This window comes from Cetorhinus maximus, chromosome 2 (assembly GCF_964194155.1).
Source record: "Cetorhinus maximus chromosome 2, sCetMax3.hap1.1, whole genome shotgun sequence".
Lineage (NCBI taxonomy): Eukaryota > Metazoa > Chordata > Chondrichthyes > Lamniformes > Cetorhinidae > Cetorhinus > Cetorhinus maximus.
Window position 1 is genome coordinate 156,733,755 of NC_135880.1, and position 25,583 is coordinate 156,759,337.

The 25,583-nt window shown below is 42.8% G+C and overlaps 1 protein-coding gene across 16 annotated transcripts in view; it reads left to right on the forward strand.

Annotated features, from left to right (window-relative positions):
* Window positions 1–25,583, forward strand: part of mpdz (multiple PDZ domain crumbs cell polarity complex component) — a 420,746-nt gene that overhangs the window by 271,871 nt on the left and 123,292 nt on the right. For 14 of the 16 annotated variants that reach the window (XM_078570536.1, XM_078570535.1, XM_078570542.1 and 11 more), the window contains 3 exons: window positions 5,648–5,734; window positions 20,253–20,430; window positions 23,076–23,186. In XM_078570536.1, coding sequence (XP_078426662.1) covers window positions 5,648–5,734; window positions 20,253–20,430; window positions 23,076–23,186 — 376 coding nt within the window. The remainder of the gene's footprint in view (window positions 1–5,647; window positions 5,735–20,252; window positions 20,431–23,075; window positions 23,187–25,583) is intronic. The other 2 variants (XM_078570545.1, XM_078570539.1) reach the window with 2 other exon arrangements.

The window sequence follows — 25,583 nt, forward strand, 5'->3', positions numbered from 1 at the left end:
GCATCTTCCTTGCCAGAACAGATTCTCTGCAATTGAACATAATAGTTTCAGACATGAGCTTTGTTTCGTTTGTGCCTATTAAATCTACTGCTGAGATATTTATTCGATGCCCTCTTATCTCTATGATTTTTTTTAGTTATAGTATAAAGACAAACAGCACAAAAGCCATCTGGCCCATTGTGCCTGTGCCAACTCTTTGGTAGATCTGTCCAATTAGTGCCCTGCCTTTTCCCCAAAGCCCTGCAGTTTTTTATTTTATCATTTCAAGTATTATATCCAGTTCCCTTTTGAAAATTACTATTGAATCTATTTCCACCACTCTTTCAGGCAGTAAATTCTAGATCGTAACAACTCTGCATATATTTTGCCATATTAGTTAAATCTGTGTCCCCTGATTTCTAACCTTCCAACCAGTGGAAAGTTATTTACTTTATCAAAGCACTTCATAATTTTAACACCTTTGTTGCATCTTCCCTTAGCCTTCTATGCTCTAGGGAGAATAATTCCAACTTCCCTAATCTCTGAAATTACTCATTATTTGCTCAATTAATAATTTTAAATCTGAGGTCAATGGATTATTGTTAGATGTATCTATAGAAGGATATGGAGCCAAGGCAGGTGGATGGGGTTAAGATACAGATCATGGGACCATTAAACAGATTTGAGGGGCTGAATAGCCTACTGTGAATCACAGTATATAAGTCAATCCCTGAAGACTTGAAAAATCCTCCCAAGAATGGGCTCAAGTAAAAATGTGAACTGCCAGTGTTGGTGTAGACGGTCACCATTTTGAAACATGAAAAAGCAATAACACCGGTAATTCAGATTAAACCAATATGATCATTTTACTGAATGAATTAATTCTATGAGGATATCTTTAACCTTAATCAAAATGTTCCAAAAACAGTCAAAATCATTCTATTCGGCATCTAATGTAAAGAGTTCATCAAATTCATTCTGAGTCACTGTGGCTATGCCATCATTGTAAGAATCCCACTCTATATCAGATTTGGTATTTTCAATTTCAGAATTATCCTACACAACAAATCATCCTCCTCCCCATCTGTTGAAATGGATGTCCCACACCTTTTGACAGTTTGTGCATTAATAGTGTCCGATGATTTGATGGCGAAACCACTCAAAATATCAAGTGGGGCAGCATGCCTATTTCCACTTTGTGAAGGTTTTCTTCACTGTCAACTATCCACCTATTCCATTTGGCGCAAACTTAAATATCTTGATCCTTAAATATCTTGTTGAGGCAAACATCCAAAGGTTAAACTACGGATGTTATACCCCCCAGAATAACTGAAATTTGTGCGTTATTTCTTCACATCTGTCTTGATCTCATCAGTTATATGGGATCTGAACATATTCCACACTAATAGCTGCATTTTTTGCCTATGCCACCGGGATGCCTGTTCCACATATTATCGATCCATAACTTCACTCCATTCTCATCCATCCAACCGTTATCATGGAGATGCACAAATACTCTCACTGATATTAAACTTGATGTTTGGCATGGTTTTACATTTAAAGATTACCATAGGCTTTAATTTCATTCTGTTAGCAATGCAGGCTGGTGCCACCATGAATGTTGTCTTGTCATGTACTACATGCTAGTACAAAAGCATGTACTAGCACTGCTTTTGAACTTTCCATTCTACAGTTCGGTTGTTGTGCATATCGAAATTCATATACGTTTCGACTATGTTGGCAATGTGGCATAATGGGTACTTGTGTTTTTGCTGCTGTCTGATGATATACATCACTTGAAACCAGTCATTTTGGCATCGAGGATTCTTTGGAATTTTAAGGAATCTTGGTCTTCTGCTGCAACATGAGACATTTTAATTCCATAAAGCGGCTACAGCAACTAGCTGTTGCTCTGAAATCCTTGCTGGACTCAAGGTGCATATATATGCTTTGCATTTCTGGTGACAATATAGCCATTCTGACGATTTACGAGGGCCCATTAGGATACATGCTCCTCAAGATCAGGCCAATGGCTGGTCGCTGTTCTGATGGCAATTTTGGTCTTGAGCATCTTCTTCTTCCATTCTCACACCCCAGTTTTTCACTAATACCGAATTTCCTCACTGCAGCACAGTTATTTGATGAGTAAACAAATGTTAGAACTTTTAGCGTTAAACCAGCTTCCTATTTCATTCTTTGCTGGAGGACCCATTTTTGTTCGTCGTTTGCCACATTCAGCCTGCTCTATCTGGGCAGGTCTTCAATTCCTGCGCATCTTATTGGCAACATGGCCTGCATTGCCTGCTTGATCTCATGGATTGATTTATAAGGTAAGTAAAACATACATTTCTTATGTGAAAAATTGAGACTGACTCCAAAGGCAAGTGTAACATTTCTTAGGGGAGAATTTCCTCCTCGTTGGGCGGGCTGGGCACAGGTGGGCGCACAGCCAATCGCCAGCTGCGATCGGCTGCACACCGCCATTTTATGTGGGCTGGGCCAATTAAGGCCCGCCCAGCATGACGCGCACCTGGAAGCGCTGAGCACTCTCTGTGTGGGCAGGGGGAGGAGGGAGGCCTGTGCTGGAGATTACTTTGCTTATGAAAAATTGAAATAAAGGAAAAAAAAATATTCAGACATGCCCCCTCATGTGACAGTGTCACATGAGCTGGGACATGTCAATGAATTTTAATAAACATTTTTATTACATTTATAAACCCTTCTTGAAACCTCATCCTGTCTGTGGATGAGGTTCCATGAAAAATGCGAAGGCCATCTGGGTTCTTCGCCTGCCTGCCAATATTAAGGTTGGACGGGCAGCCCTGTTAATTATTTCAATTACTATTTAAATGACCTTAATAGGCCTTTGACAGTTCGGTGGGCGCGCAGCTGACTCCGGTGTGCGCCTGCCAAACTGAAGATCGGAATGACACGTGGTGACATCATTTTATGCTTTGATGAGCTGGGCCCACCCCTGCACGCCAACCAGAAGATTCTGGCCTTAGCAGAAAAGGTGGGGTTGGTTGGGAGTGGACTTCTACACTGAATTTAGGCTTAAATATGGTTTTTAGCACCAAAAATGGTGTTGTCACATAAACCAGTTCAACTTATTTTTGAAATCTTTCATTGGATGTGGGTGTCGCTGGCAAGGCTAGCATTTGTTACCCATCCCTAACTGCTTGTAGTAAACCACCTTCTTGAACTATTGCATCCGTGTGGTGTAGGTAGACTTATAGTGCTGATGGAAAGAGAGTTCCAGGATTTTGATCCAGCGATAGTGAAGGAATGGCAATATAGTTCAAAGTCAGGATGGTGTGTGGCTTGACCGGGAAGTTGCAGGTGGTGGTGTCCCTGTACGTCTGCTGAACTTGTCCTTCTAGGTGGTAGATTAGGAAGGTGTCCGGAGGAGCCTTGGTGAGTTCCTGCAGTGCATCTTGTATATAGCACACACTACTGCTATTGTATGTCGTTGGCGGAGGGAATAAATGTTTAGGCTGGTGGATGGGATACCAATCAAGTAGGCTGCTTTGTCCTGAATGGTGTCAAGCTGCTTGAGTGCTGCTGGAGCCATACTCATCCAGGTAAGTGGAGAAGATTCCGTCACACTCCCCATTTGTGCCATGTAGATGGTGGACAGGTTTTGGCAAGTCAGGAGGTGAGTTACTTGCCTCAGAATTCCCAGTTTCTGACCTTTTATAGCCACAGTATTTATATGTCTGGTCCAGTTTAGTTTCTGGTCAATGGTAACCCACCCAGGATATTGATAATGGGAGATTCAGCGACAGTAATGCCATTGAATATCATAGGGAGATGGTTAGATTCTCTGTGGTTGGAGATGGTAATTCCCTGACTGTTGTGTGGCACAAATGTCACTTGCCACTCATCAGCCCAATCCTGAAGGTTGTCCAGGCCTTGCTGCATATGGACATGGCCTGCTTCAGTATCTGAGCAGTTAACAATGGTGCTGAACAGTGTGCAATCATCAACGAATATCCCACTTTTGACCTCATAATGGTGGGAAAGTCATTGATGAAGCAGCTGAAGATGTTTGGCCTAGGATGCTACCTTGAATAACTCCTTCAGCAGTGTCCTGGGACTGAGATGACTAACATCATCCTTGGTGCTCAGCATGATTCCAACCAGTGGACAGTTTTGCCCCTGATTCACACTATCTTCAATTTTGCTAGAGCTGCTGATGCCACACTCGGTCAAATGCTGCCTTAATGTCAGGGGCAGTCACTCTCACCTCTGGAATTCAGCTGTTTTGTTCATGTTTAGACCAAAGCTAATGAGGTCAGGAGCTGAGTGGCCATGGCAGAACCCATACCAAGCATCAATGAGCAGGTTATTGCTGTGTAAGTGCCACTTGGTAGCACTATCAACAGGACCTTCCATCACTTTGCTGATGATTAAGGAGGTTGATGGGGCATAATTGGCCGGATTGGATTTGTCCTGTTTTTTGTGGACAGGACAAACCTTGGAAATTTTCCAAATGGTCGGTTAAATGCTAGGGTTGTAGCTGTATTAGGGGCATGGCTACTTTCTGAAGCAAAAGTCTCCAGTACTATTGCCAGGATGTTGTCAGGGCCCTTGGACTTAATAATCCTGTTTCTATGTTCCTATTCCTGGTATCAATCTAGCAAATCAGTAACATATTTCATTAAATAATTACTTGTAAATAATCTACAAACTGATTAAACTGTTATGATCAGCTGTGCACATTGTAATCGCTATTTATAAATCAGTATCAGTTCTATGTGTCTCCATCACTGCAGTTCTATATTATTTAATGTCAGAAAATATGCAGCTATTTGATATGTTAGTATAACAATTTTCACATAATCAGGAAATAAAGTTGTGGCTGTCGAATTATGGTGCTGTATGCATTGTACTGCATCTCATAGCCAATACCTTGGCATCACTTTTACCCACTTGATAATTACAAAGAATGTCAGTATTTGGACTCTTAAAAATTAGTCCTGCAGGACTGAGAACTTGATGTATTTTACATGGATAGCTCAGAAACTTCATTAACTGGTTGGTGCAAAATCCATGAGATCTGTAGGTTTGTGGACAAAACTCTGGTGTCAGACTATCACAGAAAGGGAACTTTAGTTCAGATTTTAGCAGTTTTCAATTGTTTAATTATGCAAAAATGTTCATATGTCTTTGAAAAGCTACGGATTTTACTTGTGGATTTTTTGTATTATTTTTGCTGCAGTTAGTATTTTTAGAATTATACCCCTGTGGCAAACATCTACAAATGAACTTTTCAGTTTAATATTATTTCTTTAACTGCATGTCACTTTTGGGTAGGTTTTTCACTGATCTTCTCCCCCTGTCAGTCTGTATATCTAGAGATCGGGATAACATGTGTGCACAATCAAAATCACGCCCTGAGCCCATGTGATTTCACAATTGTGCAGCCCTGGCAAGCAAAACTGAGTACTTGAAAGTAGAAAATGGTCCCTGTGTTTGAAAATCCACATGTTAGACTATTCATGAGGTTTGACTTCAACAGGAAGATATGGATACATTTCTTGAGAAATTACTGTTTGCAGTCTCCATTTTTCAGTAGAGTGCTCATTTTAAAAAAAGAAATTATTCATATGGCATTTTCTCACTATTTTAAATCAATTGATAAAAAAAATCCATATTTCTGTTTTAGCACTGAGCTACCAGAGAGGGAGGAGGGTGAAGGCGAAGAGAGTGAACTGCAGAATTCATCTTACAATAACTGGAGACAAGCTCGGCGGTATGTGAATATGTTGTCTATCTGGCATGGCATAATAAAGGTATGAGAAACATTTGTGTCTTTCCTCACTGATGGCTCAGTTGATATGGTGTTACTGGCCTGAAGATGTCTCAAGTTTGATCAACTTCTGTCAAAGTAGCAGCACTGTAGTTAGCTTTAGTGCAACTGGAAAAGAGGTAGAAAAAACTAAATTGGCGCCTATTGACTCCTCCAAAAAGAATATAAATAATATTGGACGAAGACAGAATCAGTGTCTTCGATTATGACCTTCTGTTGGAATATCCTGTTATTGTTTTTACTGTCCAGCCACTGATGTGAAAAATAACTTTGAAATAGAAAACATCCAGGCTACCAGTTCTAAAACTGTATCCCACAGAAGTCTGCACCTTTATGGCAGAAAGGCAAAGTTGGAGGAGGAGGTGAAAAAACCTAAATCTTTTCAGGCCGCAAAATGGCACAGCTCATGAGATCTTTTGACTGAGTGCTTGTCTATCTTTGGTTGCATGCTGGGGTGGTGGGGAACAGTGGAGAGCAGGGTGGGTGCAGGCTACATTTTCCTGCTCTTGAAAGGTGAGATCCAAGACTCTCAAATATTGCACCTCAAGCCTCATTCTAATGGAGCTGACATGACATCAGAGACAGCCAACAAAGAGTATTACCAGCTCAGGCCGCTGATAGCTGCATAGCACCCCTTATATAAATGGGTCAGAGAGTCGGGACCAGGGTAGGGTTGAGGATTGCTGGGCCAGGAGCAGGGGAGACAGTGGCTAGAGTCAGAAGGTCGATGGTTAGGCTAGGAGTATAGGAGATCAGGGGTCAGGGTTGGGATTGGGAGGGGAGGGAAACTGCAGCAATTGATTCCTCTGATGTGAGGTACTCCTCCTGGCTCCTCATTCCGGTAAAGGTTAGCAAACTATTGCTAGGTGCAGTTTCTCTGTGGCAAACCAAACTTGGAATGGGGACCCCAGGTAGGTATTCAAACCCTTATTTGCATATATAAAGGAATGAACACATGTTTCAGGCTTCGCTAAAGGGCACATATTTGTTGTCCTTAACTGGATCGAACTGTGCTCATGTTTCTTCCCAATACTTTGAGTACTTATTAGTTCCAGTCACACCTGAAAAATAGGTGCTGCGCAAATCAATTCTAATGCTTCAATTGAACCTGTCTCCTCCACATTCTCAGGTAGTGCATTCCAAAGGTGAGGTGACAGTGTCTGCCCTTGACATCAAGGCAGCATTTGACCAAGTGTGGCATCAAGGAGTCCTGGCAAAACTGGAGTCAATGGGAACCGGGAGAAAAACTCCCCACTGGTTGGAGTCATACCTAGCACAAAGGAAGATGGTTGTAGTTGTTGGAGGTCGATTATCTCAGGTCCAGGACATCACTGCAGGAGTTCCTCAGGGTAGTGTCCGAGGCCCAATCATCTTCAGCTGCTTCATCAATGTCCTTCCTTCCATCATTAGGTCAGAAGTGGGGATGTTTGCTGATGATTGCACAATGTTCAGCACCATTCACGACTCCTCAGATACTGAAGCAGCCCATGTCCAAATGCAGCAAGATCTGGACAATATCTAGGCCAGGGCTAACAAGTGGCAAGTAACATCTGTGGCACACAAGTGCCAGGCAAAGATAATCTCCAACAAGACAGAACCTAACCATCGCCCCTTGACCTTCAATAGCATATATTCATTCACAGAATCACAGTGCAGAAGAGACCCTTCGGCCCATTGAGTCTGCACCGACACGTGAGAAACACCTGACCTATCTACCTAATCCCATTTACCAGCACTCGGCCCATAGCCTTGAATGTTATGATGTGCCAACTGCTCATCCAGGTACTTTTTAAAGGATGTGAGGCAACCCGCCTCCACCACCCTCCCAGGCAGTGGATTCCAGACCGTCACCACCCTCTGGGTAAAAAAGTTTTTCCTCACATCCCCCCTAAACCTCCTGCCCCTCACCTTGAACTTATGCCCCCCTTATGACTGACCCTTCAACTAAGGGGAACAGCTGCTCCCTATCCACCCTGTCCATGCCCCTCATTCCTTAAATATTAGCCATTGCCTATCCACTGTCATGCCTCTTAATGAAGTTCCCTAATCTATCTTAGCTAACTCATGCCTCATACCTTCATAGTTTCCTTTGTTAAGATTTAGGACCTTAGATTCAGATCAGACTATTTCACTTTCCATCCTCATGAAGGATTCTATCATGTTGTGGTTATTGTTCACTAAAAAACCCCACACAACAAGACTATTAATTAACCCCTTCTCATTCTACAATACCAAATCCAGGATAGTCTGTTCCCTTGTCGGATCCTTGACATACTGGTCTAAAAAACCATCTCGTACACACTCCAGGAATTCATCTGCCAAAGTATTATTGCTAACTTGGCTTGCCCAGTCTATATGTAGATTAAAGTCACCCATGATTATTGTAGCACTCTTGTTTTCATGTTTAATGCCATCTCCTATCTTACCACTACTGTTTGGAGGCTTATAGACAACTCCCACAAACGTTTTTCACCCCTTGTTGCTTCTTAGCTCCAGCCAGACTGATTCTACATGTAGATTTTCTAAGCCAATATCCTCTCTCACTATTGCACAGATTTCATCCTTAACTAACAACACCACCCCACCTCCTCTTCTTTTTTTGCCTGTCCTTCTTAAATATCGAGTACCTGTGGATATTCAGTTCCCAGCCTTGGTCACCCTGCAGCCATGTCTCCGTAATTGCAATCATATTGTAACCCTTTACATCTATTTGCGCTGTTAATTCATCTATCTTATTGTGAATGCTCCATGCATTCTGTGTCTTTAGACTTGTCTTTTAACATTTTTATACATTTTTTGTACTATGGCCCTATTTGTCGCTAGCCCTTCTTTCCTCTGTCTTCCATTTTTGCTTATTATTTTTCTGTCTTTCACTCCTAGATTTGTTTCTCTCTCTTGTGCCTCTCCACTCATGTTCCCATCCCCCTACTAGTTTAAATCCTCCCCCACAGTACTAGCAAGTAGCCCTGTGAGGATATTAGTCCCAGTCCTGCTGGGGTGCAAGCCATCCAGCTTGTACATGTCCCATCTTCCCCAAAATCGGTCCCACTGCCTCAGGAATCTAATATAAATATGTTGCTACAAGAGCAAGCCAGAGGCTAGGAATCCTGTGGCGAGTAACTCACCTCCTGACTCCCCAAAGCCTGTCCACCATCTACAAGGCACGTCAGGAGTGTGATGGAATACTCTCCACTTGCCTGGATGAGCGCAGCTCCAACAATACTCAAGAAGCTTGACACCATCCAAGACAAAGCAGCCAACTTGGTTGGCACGCCTTCCACAAACGTTCACTCCCTCCACCACTGACGAACAGTGGCAATAGTGTGCACCATCTACAAGATGCACTGCAGAAGCTCACCAAGGATTCTTAGACAGCACCTTCCAAACTCATGACCACTACCATCTAGAAGGACCAGGGCAGCAGATCCATCACCACGTGGAAGTTCCCCTCCAAGCCATTCACCATCCTGACTTGGAAATATATTGCTGTTCCTGTACTGTCGCTGGGTAAAAATCCTCAAATTCCTTCCCCAACAGCTCGGTGGGTGTACCTACGCCACATGGTCTGCAGCAGTTCAAGAGGGCAGCTCACCACCACCTTCTCAAGGACAACTAGGGATGGGAAATAAATGCTGGTCTGGCCAGTGACACCCAGATCCCGTAAATAATTTTAAAAAACACAGCGCAAAAGCATTTTTTCTCGTATCGCTTTTGTTTTTTTGGCAATTATTTTAAATCCATGCCCTCTTATTCTCTATCCTTTCATGAGTGGGAAGTTTTTCCCTGTCTACACTGTCCAGACCCCTTTTGAACACCTCTATCAAATCTCCTCTCATCTTTCTTTTTGCAAAGAAAAACAATGTCAACTTCTCTGATCTATCTTCATAACTAGCTGGGGGGATGGGAACCTGAGTGGAGAGACACAAGAGAAAGAAATAAATCTAGGAATGAAAGACAGAAAAATAGAAAGCAAAAATGGAAGACAGAGGAAAGAAGGGCTAGCAGCAAATAGGGCCATAGTACAAAAAATGCGTAAAAATGTTAAAAGACAAGTCTAAAGGCACTGTATCTGAATGCATGGAGCATTCACAATAAGATAGATGAATTAACAGCGCAAATAGATGTAAAGGGTTACAATATGATTGCAATTATGGAGACATGGCTGCAGGGTGACCAAGGCTTGGAACTGAATATCCACAGGTACTCGATATTTAAGAAGGACAAGCAAAAAAGAAAAGGAGGTGGGGTGACATTGTTAGTTAAGAATGAAATCCGTGCAAAAGTGAGAGAGGATTTTGGCTTAGAAAATCTACATGTAGAATCAGTCTGGCTGGAGCTAAGAAGCAACAAGGGGTAGAAAACGTTTGTGGGAGTTGTCTATAATCCTCCAAACAGTAGTGGTAAGGTAGGAGATGGCATTAAACATGAAATTAGAAATGCATGCAACAAGTGTGCTACAATAATCATGGGTGACTTTAATCTACATATAGATGGGCAAACCAAATTAGCAATAATACTGTGGCAGATGAATTCCTAGAGTGTGTACGAGATGGTTTTTTAGACCAGTACGTCAAGGATCCGACAAGGGAACAGACTATCCTGGATTTGGCATTGTACAATGAGAAGGGTTAATTAATAGTCTTGTGTGGGGATTTTTAGTGAGCAGTAACCATAACATGATAGGATTCTTCATGAGAATGGAAAGTGAAGTAGTATGATCTGAATCTAAGGTCCTAAATCTAGGATGGATGGAACCATTCTCGTGAATCTTTCTGCACTCTCTCCAATGCCTTTACATCCTTCCTAAAGTTCGGTGCCCAGAACTGTATGCAATAATCCAGCTGAGGCTGACTAGTGTTTTATGCAATTTCAACATAACCTCCTTGCTCTTGTACTATATGCCCCTATAAATAATGCCTAGGATACTGAATGCTTTCTTAAACGCTTTCTCAACCTGTCCTGCCACCTTCAATGACTTATGCACATATACATCCAGGTCCCTCTGCTTCTGCACCCGCTTTGGAATTGTACCTTTTATTTTATAACGTCTCTCTGTGTTCTTCCCACTAAAATGGATCACTTCACATTGCTCCACATTAAACTTCGCCTGCCACCTGTCTGCCCATTCTGCCAACTTCTCTACATCCTTTTGAAGTTCACTCTATCTTCCTGACAGTTCCATGTTTTGTGACATCTGCAAAGGATGGGGATAATTGGTGGCATGGGTACAGAGTTTGTGATAGAGGACAAAGACAATGGTCTTCTCAATGTTTATCTGGTAGGAATTGTGACCCATCCACCTCTGGATATTAGACAAAGCAGTCTGACATAACGGGCAGTGAAGAAGCTGGAAGAGGCCCTGTTGAGGTGGGGCCATTATTAGTGCACATGTGTAAACTGACTTCATGACTGCAGAAGATGTTGTTAAAGGCAGAATGTAGATGAGGAAGAAGAGAGCACCAAGTGTAGATACTTGGAGGTAATGGTGTGAGGACAGAGGAGAAACCATTGCTGGAAATGCTCTGTCCACAATTGATCGATAAAAGTGGAACCAAACAAGTACAGTGCCAACAAAATGGAGAAAGGAGAAAAAGTGTTGGAGTGAGGCATTGCAGTGACTATGTGAAAGACTGGAGAGGGCAAGTAGGTCTCATCCTAAAACTTTGAAATTCTACCGTGTATGGCAAATCCAGGTTATTAATGTATATCAAGAAGAGCAGTGGCCTTAATGCAATGAGAGAGTTTGGGACACAAAACTGTATACTTGCCTCCAGTCTGAAAAACAAAGCTATTGCTCTGTCCTTCCTGTCCTTTAGCCATTTGTAATTCATACTATCACTGCTCTTTAATCCCATGGGTTCCAATTTTGTGAATAGGTTAGGGGATAGACTGACATTTTTGCAACCTAACATGGTTCTCAACGGTGTGTTGAACGGGTGCAGGACATTTGCGAGAGGAAGACTGAAAGCCAACAATTGTGGTCCATGCTGGAGCCAAGAGGTAGGAAAAGGGTTGAAATCCTACAGGCAGAGCTTCAGGAGCTTGGAATAAGGTTAAAGAAAGATAGTGCATGTTTGTGATGACCTTTGATCTAGAAGCAGTACAGTCAGGAAAATTTGAAATTTCTTTAACAGGTCTGTGGAATCTAATTGTTTTTAAGTATGCTTGAAAAGGACTTTTAAAGGTTTGCATCAATTGTAAAGGGATCAATTGTTATTTTCTTGGATAATAAGAAATACTGATCCATGTGACTTGCCGACCCTTGACCTGAAAGCAGTACCACAGGAAGAAAGCTAAGATACAGACACAGTATGGCCAGCCGCAAAGGAGAGCTGCAGATAGAGGAACTGGAAGTGAAGAGGTCAATGCACAGATGCAGACACGAAGAGAAAGCAAGCAGCAACAGAAAGAGGAACACAGAGAATTCTCGAGAGGAAAAGAAGCAATACTTTCGGGAAGAGGTCAGTTTTTTTTGTTGGCAGAAAAGGAGACAGGGACTATGCGAGCTGGCTAAAATGGTCTAGAACCTGGAAAGCTGTGTGAATAATTGAAGACGCTAAAGAGCTGAGTGTTTTCCCAGAAGTGACCAAACCATGCACCAGGGTGTTATTGGTCGGTCGGTTGAAAGGTAACTCTGAAAAGCTACATCATCAGGACTGTTGTGACAGAAGCTGCGAAGGTTCGTAGAAATGTTCTTTGCTGATCATAATGGTACCGGGGAAACTCGAAGGTGTAGGCTGTTGTTGGGTAGGACTCCTGATTTTCCCTGTGTGAATGAAGGTCAACATATTGTGGAACTGTGTAGCTATGTAGTGCCACATTTGTGCGGAGAGTGATGCGGGTGCTTGTGGCTGTGTAAGGCACTCTTTGTTTTATCAACTATTTGAAGTGAAATTTACCTTTTTATTTGAAGTATCATTATTTTGTTAATTCATGTTTAATTAGTGTTGGTTCTAATTTGTGTTAAAGTAAAAGCTACAAAAATAATCATTTCCATCCCAGGACATCACTACAGGAGTTCCTCGAGGTAGCGTATGAACAGCTACTTCATCAATGACCTTCCCTGCGTCATAAGGTCAGAAGTGGGGATGTTCACTGATTTGCACAATGTTCAGCACCATTCAAGACTCCTCAGGTACTGAAATAGTCCATGCCCATATGCAGCAAGACCTGGACAACATTCAGGCTCGGGCTGATAAGTGGCAAGTAACATTGTCGCCTCAAAACTGCCAGGCAATGGCCATCTCCAACAAGACAGAATCCAACCATCTCCCCTTGACATTCAATGGCATTACCATTGCTGAATCCCCCACTATCAACATCCTATGGGTTACCATTGGCCAGAAACTGAACTGGACCAGGCATATAAATACTGTGACTACAAGTGCACGTCAGAGGCTGGGAATTTTGCAGAGAGTAACTCACCTCCTCACTCCCTAAAGCCTGTCCACCATCTACAAGGCACAAGTCAGGAGTGTGATGGAGTACTCTCCACTTGCCTGGTTGAGTACAGCTCCAAAGCACTCAAGAAGCTCAACACCATCCAGGACAAAACAGCCCGCATGATTGGCACCCCACCCACTACTTTCAACGTTCACTCTCTCCACCAGTGTGCCCCATCTACAAGATGCACTTCAGCAACTTACCAAGGCTCCTTCAACAGCACCTTCCAAACCTGCGACCTCTGCCACCTAGAAGGACAAGGGCAGCAGATGCATGGGAACACCACCACCTGCAAGTTCCACTCCAAACCACACACCATCTTGACTTGGAACTATATCGCCGTTCCTTCACTGTCGCTGAGTCAAAATCCTGGAACTCCCTAACAGCACTGTGGGTGTAACTACACCACATGGATTGCAGCAGTTCAAGAAGGTGACTCTCCACCACCTTCTCAAGGGCAATCAAGGATGGGCAATAAAAATACTGGCCTAGCCCATGTCCCGTGAAATCATTTTTAAAAAGTGCTGTCATATTGGTTACTTGTTCATTTGGGAGTCATTCAGTAAATTTGGTTATTTTGGTTTAAGGTTTCCCCACAGGGATCATAACAACATGAAATTATAGCTGAAGAAGTGATGCAGGAGGGAGTGTTCCATGATGCACTGGAACAGGTGGGACATGTACAAGCCAGACAAGTTGCACCTGAACAGTGCTGTGTCCAGTGCTAGCCTGGGGAGATTAACTAGTGCTATAGGAGAGGGTTTAAAATAATTTGGAAGGGGGAGGGGCACCAGGATGCTGCAGCAGAGCGAAGAGACAAGGTGCGTAGAAAACTAGAACATAGCATTAAAGCTTCCACAACAGATAAGTCTTCCTTTTTCCTCAACCAAGGATTTAACCCCCAACCATGGTTCTCAGCGTCCTCACCGTGTCCATTTTCCACAGTTCTGCTCTCATCACTTCCTCTCCTTCCCAGAACCACAATAAGGTTCCCCTTAACTTTGATTTATCTACTCAAGCCTTGGAATGGGACTTGAATGCAGAACCTTGTGATTCATAAGCTAGTGTGCTACCAAATTTACCACAGCTGACACCCTATCCCTTTCCCCTTTTTTGAACAGGGGTAAAGAATTCTGATGAACATTAACTCTGTTTTTTCTCTCCATAGGTGCTACTTGACCTGCTGAGTATTTCCAGCAATTTCTGTTTTTATTTCAGATTTGAAACATCTGCAGTATTTTGCTTTTTTATTAGAGTCTCAGTATTGATGTCCCTAGACTAGTCCTGAATTTTGCTGTGTACACAAACTACCTTTTCTATATCCTGGGCTAGATTTTCAATTGTGGGCAGGTTTGACAGCAGGTGTTGACGCAATTTGAAAATCGTGTTCCTATGGAGAGCACAACTGGATCACAAAGCCTCCAGAATGCAATGTAATTTTCAGAGTGGAGGGGAGCCAGCAACCAGCACACCTCTGATTAACAGGTTGTTGAACCCATTGATGAGCCCATTAGCAGGTGTCAGAGGAGCTGTTTGGAATTTTCAATTGGGAGGTACAAGGAACACGCAGTCTCTGGGATAGGTCAGGATGCAGTTGTCGTGAGCACTGTGAGGAGCCATGAAGGCTAAAGGATGCACAAGTCAACATATGTAGGAAGTGGAGAATAATGCTCAGTTGCTCAACCAGTGGCACAAAGTTACTATCGCTGGTGCTGAGAGGCTTGCATTTGTGATCTTTGAATAGTGGCACACTTGAGAGGAATGTGAGGCAGCTGGCATCACTTGGGCAGCAGAGGCTGGCTAAGGAACCCCTCCATGAGGGAGAAATGAGAACAGGCTACTCTGACATTGAACAGAGTTGTGAGGAGGAGCTTCAGCAGAAGCATCCTCCTAGTCAGGAGGAAGCCAGAAGAGCACAGCGAGGGGCTGCAAAGGGTAGAAGACACTACCCAAGACATTAGGTGTACTGCCTAAGAATCAGCTACTTGCAAATAACAGAGCGCCAGTGTTGTAGGAGACTGCACCTATCCAGGCAGATGGTCTTAGACATTTGTGCCCTGGTCCACAATGACCTAATGCCTATCAGCACCATGGAGGTCCCCTACCTGCAACCATCAAGGTCATTGTCACACTTAATTCTTATGCATCTGGGTCATTCCAGGGATAAGCTGCAGACCTGTTTGGCATCTTGCAGTCAGCAGTTCATTACTCCATCAGGCAGCTCACGAATGCCTTATTCCGGCAGCAGGGGATTACATTATCATAAAACTATGCCCCTTTGTTTTTGAAAATATAATTTAAACTTTCAACTGACTGGAAATTTTGCAATTTGAAATGAGATAGAACAAACTACTTAAAAATGCAAAGCCACCTTCCAAGGTGAACATGAAAAAACAAAGGTGGCACTCTCTTTTGGAACAAGTGTATTACCTGGTTCGGAAGCCAACGTTACTAGAAACCTGCCAGCGAACCGAGATCTCGCAATAATTGCAACATTTTCTACATCTAACTGCATCCACAAAACTAGCTAATCCAAATCAGCCACAACATTTGAAAATCTGTGCCTTAAGGACAATCAAAAGACACTTAACCGTATATTACTTTAAACTTTTTTTATTGGACTCTAACTTTCCTTATTTCTTAAAACTGTGTGTGAGAGACATTTTTTTCTCAGGTTTAGTGGTTAATAAATTTGCTCTTTCTTTAACCCATGAAAACTTGTTTGACTGGCTCCTTATTGTTCACAGCTTAAATAATTAAATACATTTGGATTCAGAAAAGGCATATCCTCTTGAAAAATAAACTTAAACCTTTGTTGTAACCAACCGAAGAGGCTGCCTCCAACCTCCTCCTCACCTGGTCATAACAACATCCATTTTCAGTCAGATGGGCCAGTGTAGATACAGAGGATATTGGAGTTTGCAGTCATCGATGGATTCCATCAGGTTCAAGGGTTCATCGATTGTACCCACATAGCCATCAAGTCATTAACAAACCAGCCAGCCAGATTCCTGAATAGAAAAGGAGTCCATTCACTGAATGCCCATCTGATCTGTCACCACAGAAAACACATCTTGCAGGTCAGCGTTCAGTTCCCAGGCAGCTGTCATTATTCCTTCATCCAGCCAAAGTCCAGGTGCCGCACCTCCAGGCCAACATCTTTACTCTGTGGGTGGTTGCTTGGAATAAGAATTATCTTCTGAGGAGGTGGTCCAGTGCCAGACAAGGATGCAGACAGATGCTACAATCAGTGCCATCTCCTAACAGGCACCTGCATTGAGCAGACCATTGGCATCTTGAAAGAGCTTCCACTGGCTTGTCAAGAACAATTAGGATGAGCAACAATTGCTGTCCTATCTGTGCATGTCAACATGCTGTTCCTGCACGCTCAGAGTGGTGCTGCATATGGTTCTCCAAGAGGGTGGGCCACTGTCTCAATGGGGGTGCTCATGTGCTCAAATCCCTGAGTCATCACAGAGCAGGTGCACTGCATGGACCCCTCTATTGTCTGTGTCCGTGGCTCTGCAGTGCCTCGGGAATCTCCGGTATTCAGGAACTTATCTGCCTTTGATACTCCAGGAAGACCCTCCTTGTTTGTGACACCTGAGGTCCAGCCTCTTTGCCCACCAGAGCATGGCTGGGTCTGTCCTCCATCCTCCGTGGGGGAATGCCCACAACTGTCTCTGCCTCACTCTCCTTCACTTGCACACTCCTGGTGTGATGCTTACCCAGTGTTCCCCAATCTAAGCTAGATTTAGGCCCAACCAAGGTGAGTGTGTCTGCGCTGGTAGATGATGCGGATGTATGATTTGACAGTGTAGGCTCTGTGGAGTCTCCACCCATCGAGGAGGCATTTGACGACTGTGGTGGGACACTGAGTTTCCCCTCTGCTTGAGGTCCTGTGGCAAACACAAGAAGGTAGTGATGAGAACTTGAGCTGCTCAGCAGGTTCCTCAGCACAATCAACCCATAAATGACAATGGTCAAAGAGCATGGGACTTCCCTGAATGCCCTTCACCTGAAGATAGAACTATCAAATGACCCTGCTATTCTGGGCCTCCCATCTCACCATCGCCCACAGCATACTGCAATACCAGCACAGCTATATCCAGCGCCACCACTCGTATTGGTGTCAGGTTGTTTAGGTTCAACACACCACCACCAGTTCAGGGCATCTCACATTTTTTGTGATCTCTCTTTTTCTGCAGGATGTGGGGAGAATGATTTATGAGTAAGCTGCCCTCCATCACCTATTCCAGCATAAAATTCACATGAGCTGTTGCGCTCCCCTTCTCAATTGCACCTCATATGTGAATGTGGTTGACTTCTCAGGGAGTCAACTGTCCACTTGCTCTGACAATGTGAGGGGTAACCGTGGACACTCGGTCTGCTTAGCTAGTGTGTATGCTGCTGCTTATAGAGTTAGAGGCCGTTTGTTGCTTGTCACTCAGCTTTTTAGATCTTAGGCAATTGAATTTTTTACAACACTGGACCCACGTCCTCCTAATCTCTCACTTACTGCTGACCTTTGTAGCCACTTCCATCCAGACTCTTTTGGCATCTCTGGCACATTTCTTCTACCTGACATACGAAACAATATCTATCACCTCAGTCTATGCTTCAAGAGAGGCCTCATAGAACCTAGGGGCCGCCATTGGATACCTGCCCATGCCAACATTGGTCCTCTATAAACCCTACTGCACCATGCCTTCAGCGAACAACAGGCCCAGTCATAGCTGTCGCACACCTTTTCAAAGCACCCTCCATGGATCTAAAAACCGCTAATGTGACGCCCCTGTTCAAGAAAGGATAAAGACAAAAAGCTGGAAACTATAGGCTAGTCACCTAACATCTGTCGCTGGGAAAATGCTAGAGTCTGTTATTAAAGAAGAAATAACAGGACATTTAGAAAAGTTTAAGGCAATCAAACAGAATCAACATGGTTTTGTGAAAGGGAAATCATGTTTGACAAATTTGCTAGAGCTCTTTGAGAATATAACAAGCGGAGTTAATAAAGGGGAACCGGTAATTGTAGTGTATTTGGATTTCCAGAAGGCATTTGATAAGGTGCCACATAAAAAGTTATTGCACAAGATAGGAGATCATGATATTGGGGTAATGTATTAGTATGGATTGAGGACTGGTTAACACACACAACACAGAGAGTTGGGATTAATGGGTCTTTTTCAGGTTGGAAAGGAGTGCCACAAGGATCAGTCCTCAGGCCTCAATTATTTACCATCTATATTAGTAACTTGGAGGAGGGGTCAGAGTATAATGTATCCAAATTTGCTGCTGATACCAAAATAGATGGGAGGGCATGTTGTGATGAGGACACAAGGAATCTGCAAGGGGAGATAGATAGGTTGAGTTAGTGGGCAAAAACTTGGCAGATGGAGTTTAATGTACGAAAGTGTAAGGTCATGCATTTTGGTAGGAAGAATCAAAAGACAGACTATTATTTAAATGGAGAAAGACTCCAAAAAAATGCAGCACAGAGGAATATAGATGTTCTTGTGCATGAAACACAAAAAGTTAGCATGCAGGTGCAGCAAGTAATTAAGAAGGCAAATGGAATTTTGGCCGGTATTGCAATGGGGTTGGAGTTTAAAAATAGGGAGATCTTGTTACAACTGTACAGTGTGTTGGTAAGGCCGCACCTGGAGTACTGTGTACAGTTTTTGGTCCCTTTATTTAAGAAAGGATATATTGGCATTGGAGGCAGTTCAAAAGAGATTCACTAGGCGGATTCCTGGGATGAAGCAGTTGACTTATCAAGAACGGCTAAACAAGTTAGGCCTTTATTCATTAGAGTTTAGAAGAATGAGGGGTGATCTTATTGAAAGGTACAAGATTCTGAGGGTGATTGACAGGGTAGATGTTGAGAAGACGTTTCCACTAGTGGGGGAATCTCGAACTAGGGGACATAAGGAACACTCATTTCAAACTGAGGTGCAAAGGAATTTCTACTCTCAGAGGGTAGTGAATGTCTGTAATTCTCTACCCCAGAAAGTTGCGGAGGCTAGATCACTGAAAGTATTTAAAGAGGAGGTAGAGAGATTTTTGTAACATCAGGGAGTTGAGGGCTATGAGGAGCCAGCACAAAAGAAGCGTTGAGGCCTGGGGCAGATCAGCCGTGATCTTATTGAATAGCGGGACAGGCTTGAGGGGCCAAATGGCCTACTCCTGCTTCTATTTCTTATGTTCTTATGCTGTTAGTTCCTATATCCAGCCTCCAGGCTGTTCGCACCAAACTCACCCCCAGGCCGATTAGACACTTTATATTTCAAAATCGGGTCGCGACACTGATGCTGACTGTTTAAAAATTTTAATGTACCTACTGGTGATGTCAGGCAAGGCAACATTAGTGAGCACTGGATCTCTGCACCAGTAAGTACATTTTTAATCCTCTATGTTTTTACTTAAAAATCTTTGTGCAATTGTACAAATCTCTCTACTATCTTAGCTGTACAATCTCCTTCAGACCTGGGTGCCTCCATGGTACCTCCACTGTTCTGCTATTGGCTTTCTTTGCATCGCCTTCCCCTCCATTCCTCCAATGGTGGCAGGGCCTTCAGCAGTCCAGATCTTACACTTTGAACTCTGTCTGTACAGTAATTGGCCTTGTTAGCACTCTCTATCTTTCAAAAGCTTCCTCATGAACTTACTCAAGAGCAAAATTTCTCAGATGCTAGAAACCTGAATTAAAGACAGAAAATGTTGGAAGTACTCAACAGTTCTGGCAGCGTCTGTGGAGAGAGAACCAGAGTTAATATTTCAGACCAATATCCTTTCATCAGAGTATCAAGCTTTCTATTTAACAATAGAGTTGGTAACTGTCCCTATTTCTTCTGCTTACAATTCATTCTATGTCTGAAACAGCTTGGGATTATTAGTACAGTAAAGAAACTATAGTAATTCTAGCAGCTGTTGTGCCAAATTCTCCTTATTTTTAGTGATTCCATATTGCCCTATCCTGAATAGCATTAGGAAATGCGTTATTTTATTTTAATTTTAGAGTGGAGTTATGGCGAGAACCTGCAAAGTCCTTGGGAATTAGTATCGTTGGAGGAAAAGGAATGGGAAGTCGACTGAGTAATGGAGAGGTCATGAGAGGAATATTCATCAAGCACATCCTGGAGGACAGTCCAGCGGGAAGAAATGGTACATTAAAAACTGGGGACAGAATTGTTGAGGTATGCTTTTCACAACTATGAGTTAATAATATCTACTTACAAATATATTTTTCAATTTTAAAAAATATTCTTTCAAAATAGATTGCCATTTTATTAAAATTTAAACTTGCTTAGTGGCAATGAATAATGGTTATGCAATGAGTTACTAGTTGAATCGAGGTAGAATTTTATGCCTTTTTGAATTTTATGCACTTAATAAACTGAAGTTCACATTACTGTTTTCCATCATTTCTTGTTATTCTTGATTAGCATCAAATGGAATGACTTTGCACTTATCCATATACAAATTAATCAAGGGGGAGTCAGAATTAAGCTACGAAACATGAGCTGTGACCACTCTGATCTTTAAAACTGTTTATTCATGTCATTTTTGATAATAATGGTACTTTATTCAAGAAATACTCACTGCTGAATTACTGTGTGACATACATTGAAAAATTCATATGTAGACTAAGTAATCAGATTAAAAACATGCAAACATGTAAAAGTCATGCAGTAACAAAAATAGACAAACAAATTCAGCAGGTAACAGGCAAGTGGTGGATGGAATATAAAAGCAGGGTAATATTGAATTAAAATCCTATTGAAATTACAAACAAATACACTGTTCCTACATTACAAGCACTGAAGTGCATCTACATTTCATAATTTAAGTACTTCAGAGAGGACCCGAACCATGTAAGGAACAGGGCTATGTCGGTATCTTTCCATCCTCCAACTTACAGGGCTGAATTGAGTCAAACTTCTTAGTTGCCTTGATTGCTCTGGGCATGGTAGTCCTACCAGAACACTTTGACATCATTTTTGCATTCAAATGTGCTCAAAAATGATCAGCGATCATTTGACATCAAATGTTCTAACTTAGAATGAGCTTTTATTGCAGTCAGCAGCGTTTTGCCATTTTTGACTTCAAATGCAATCAAAGGCAAAAGGGCTCGAAGGCATCAAGTGCACTCAAAGACATCAAAAACACTCAGTAACCTGCATTGAAAAACATAAGGAAATTAGTAATTTAAAACTTCATAAATTCAGATATTATTTATCATTTAATCCAAAAAATCTTTCCACATTACATGCTACACCCCCACCCCGCCCAGTCTAAGGGGTGTACACCACCGCCCCCGCCACCCTGCTGTTTTGGGGCCTACACTATCCCCCCAGCCCCCACAGCCTCAGGGCCTCTTCACCCACTGCTCCCCAAGCCAATGACCTTCGCGCCCCCCTCGCCAAAGTTCCACCCCCAGCTCCTGCTGAAGTCTGGGCCTTTGTTCCGTGCTACTGACTCTCTGCAACAGCAACCTCCTCCCCGCCACACTTCCACTTGGAAACCGCAGCAGGGCAGGCCTCACTGTTCTACTTCCGGTCGGATGTGCAACCTTAATCCTTCGGGGAGGGTGGTAGAAAGGGGGAGAGAGAGAGAGCACAGGGATGGGGGGGATGAGAGGAGTTGGGAGTAGTGGGGGTGGGGAGGGCGGAAGTGGGGGAGAGGGAGAAAGAGAAGGGATGGAAGGAGAAGAGGGAAGGACATGGAGAAAAGATAGGGGAGAAGGGGAGGGTTGAACAGTGGGGTGACGAGAGGGGGAGGAGAGGTGGGAAAAAGGGAGGAGGGAGATGGGTGGAAAAAATTGCTGCAATGCTGGGGGCAGGGGTGTGCTGCACTAGTTATAGTTATAGGTTATGAAGAAAAACACAAACTAGCTTATCAAAACATATGTTGAAAAAGAGCCTGCTTTCACTAAAGTTAGCTCAGTTTAGAATATTGAGGCCATAGAAATTCAGAAATATGGTGAGATATGATTGTTTTTGGTGTCAGAAAGCTAAGGTAAATGATGTTACTCATCACAAATGCTTGAGTGCTACGGTTTGGGGCAATTGATGACAATGATGTTAGTTAAGCTACTTGCAATGATAAATGATAGCTAAATGATTGCTGGAGTGCAAATGATATCAAATGCTAAATGATTGCTTTTGATCGTAATTGATGTCAAATAATTGTAAATAATGCTATGAATGTAAATGATGTCAAACCTTTCTGGTAGGGAGAGGTAACCATTTCTGAAATTGGGTAGATTGCGTAAGGGATTTCCCGAACTTAGGGTACATATTAACTCTTCTTATTTTTAGGGTTCGAGCTTTGTGACATGAGGGGCATTGTTGTATGTCTGGTACTGATTGCAATATTTCCCTCCATTAGTACTTGTATAGTTTCACATTATATTGTTTTTATATAGTTCTGATAAATAGAAATCATATAAATCGTGAAGGGCAGTCTTGTACGTGATTGCTGACCAGTGACCGTAGGAAAATTCACATGGGAGCAGAGTCAAGCTTAGCTGCAGTTTCTCTCTCTCGATCCCATGGTTGCTCAGCTTGTCATAGTCACTTTTTAAACTTACACCTGAAGAGTGGCCACTTGAGTAGAGGTGCAAGAGCTACTGACCCTGTTGAATTTTAGCCCATCATGATTTAGTTGCTTGAGGAGAAAACATTCTGGGTGGTAGTAGACACAATGGAAATTCATCCTAAATGGTTAGCATGAGAACCTACCTGTACCTAGTTACTATTTTTCTTTAGGATTGAATATATGATGTCTGTAAGTTATATTAAGGACTTTTTTAAAAATCTAATTGAATGTTGTTTTGCAGGTAGATGGGGTTGACTTGCGAGATGCCAGCCATGAGCAGGCAGTTGAAGCTATTCGAAAAGCAGGCAACCCTGTCGTGTTTTTAGTCCAGGGTTTAATAACCAGACCTCGGGTATGTAAACTGAAAAGCACAGAAGGAGTAAATGCTACTTACTATAAAATGAATTAAATAAACCAGTTTGTATCTAACATAGCATAGGTATATAAGAGAGATTAATTTATTTTGTTACATTTTAAACTGTTCATCTGTACAATCTACTTATGTTAAAAGTTTTATTGCTGTAGTACTGTGTAGTATTACTGTAGTACTATGTAGTATTGCAGATTAGTCTTTGCTAAATATATGACACTGTGGATGAAACAAATCACGCAAAGAACACATAAAGCAGACTTTTTTTTAGTTTTAACTGTACTAGTTTCTACTTCTAGCTTTCTTAAAAAAAAATGATCTTCTTTCGTAAATTTTCTCCCCAAGACCTCAAACCAAATAACCTTCTCAGCCTCAATGCATAAATCAAACTGCCATCTTTCTATACAACCTGAAAAGGCATCCTCCTGAGCTCAGAAGGGCAGTGAGCCACCTTGCTGCTGCTCTCTGGATCAGTTTCTGGGCTAACTTCAGTTTTGTTTCTTGCTGCCTATTCCATCTGTCAATGAAGTTGGATAGAAAGGCTTTTGGATGGGGATTAATAGCAAGAACCCTAGCCTGTACAATATGTACTATTGGAGGGCAGGTAACTGGTAAAGCTTCATTGCACTGAAAGTTATTATGAGGCTTACCCATGGTAAAAGGAAATTGAATACAGCACCTGAAACTCAATTGTTGGAAGCGAGACTAGAGAGACAGCATGCATGCACTAACATGTTTCCTAATCCTGAAATGAAAGTGCTTTTGAACAAAGGAATAATAATTTTTCATACCTCACGTAAGTAATATAATTATGCCCAAGTACTTCGGTAAAAATTGAATCTGAAGCCATGGTTTTAGAAAATAACTGTCACAATGACTGCTTCTACAGCTGAAGTGGTTGTAATGAACTTAGTTGAAAAGAATTGTTAATTCCCTCTCTAAACGGTTAGAGCCTAAGGCCAGAACTTTACGTTTCCCCCCCACCCCCAGGTTTTGAGGTGGTGGTGGTGGGGTTCTGAGGTGGTGAAATTGCATGGACAGGATTCCCTCTGGGATTGCACATGGCTCAACCTGGTCGCAATTTTACAGTGGGGTGGGCAGGGTCCCGGAGGGGAAGCCTGCTCTTGCCCCAATTTTCCCACCCAGCCTCAATTTTTAGGCTGGTGGGCAGATGACAGATCAGGGGGCAAACCCAAAAACTATCAGAGTTTGATCTTGGACACAAAGGGTGGGGCACCTCCATCAGAAGCCCCTTTCTGACTGGGGGCGCCCTCCTCTTAAGGCCCGATGACCTCCAGACCTCCCTATCCCCTGGGACCCCGATTGCCTCTCCTTGTGGCCCCCCAGGCCTTCCCTACCCTCCCCACCCTGGGATCCCTACCCCTTACCTCTCCTCTGGTTCCCAACTCTTAGTTCCACGCAGCTCCCTGCTGTGCCTCTTCTGGCCACTGCAGCGCTGTTCCTGGAGGGACTGGAGAGCTGCCAGCCAATCAGATTGACCAGCAGCTCTCCAAGGCGGGACTTTCCCCTGGTGATGGGCGGAAGTCCCACGTAATGCAATCAACCAATGCAGTGTTACTTACATATTTTAGATTTTTCCCTCGCCATAAGCAATTAGCACTCTCTTTGTCCCTAATAGGGCCCACTCCACCTCTTACTACCCAGTTACTATTTACATGCTGGGAGAAGATTCTTTGGTTCCCTTTTATGTTGAATGCATTCTATTCTCATATTCTCTCCTTCTCAATCTCTTTTCCTCTTCACTTCCCTTCTCAACTTATTGTATTTGACCTAGTTCTTGTTGAAAAATTCACCTGACGTACACCCTCTTTTTTTGCTTTTGTCATATTCTCCATCTTGTCATTGAAGGAACCCTGGTTTTGGTTTCCCTATCTTTTGTCCTTGTTGGAATGTCCCTAGCCAATACCTGAAGCATTTCCTCCTTAAGATCACCCATTGTCCTGTTTTCGTTTTCCTGTCAGTCTTTGGTTCCATTTCCCGCTGACACGATCATTCTTAACACATTGAAATTAGCCCTCTTCCAATTTAGACATTCCATTTCAGAGTGGTCCTTGCTCTTCTCCATTACTAATCGAAACATTATGATACTGTAATCACTGTTCCCCCACAGGCATGTGGTCCACTTGGCCCACCTCATTTCCCAGCACCAGATCCAGCAATGCCTCCTTTCTAGTTGGGCTGAGAGCATACTGATCAAGGAAATTCTCCTGTACACTGTTTAGAAATTCCTCCTTCTCCTTATCCTTCACTGCTCCATTATCCCAATCGATATTTGGATAAAGTCCCCCAACATCACCACTCTCTTATTCTTGCACGTTTCTGTGACCTCCCTTGAGATTTGTTCTTCTATCTCTCTCT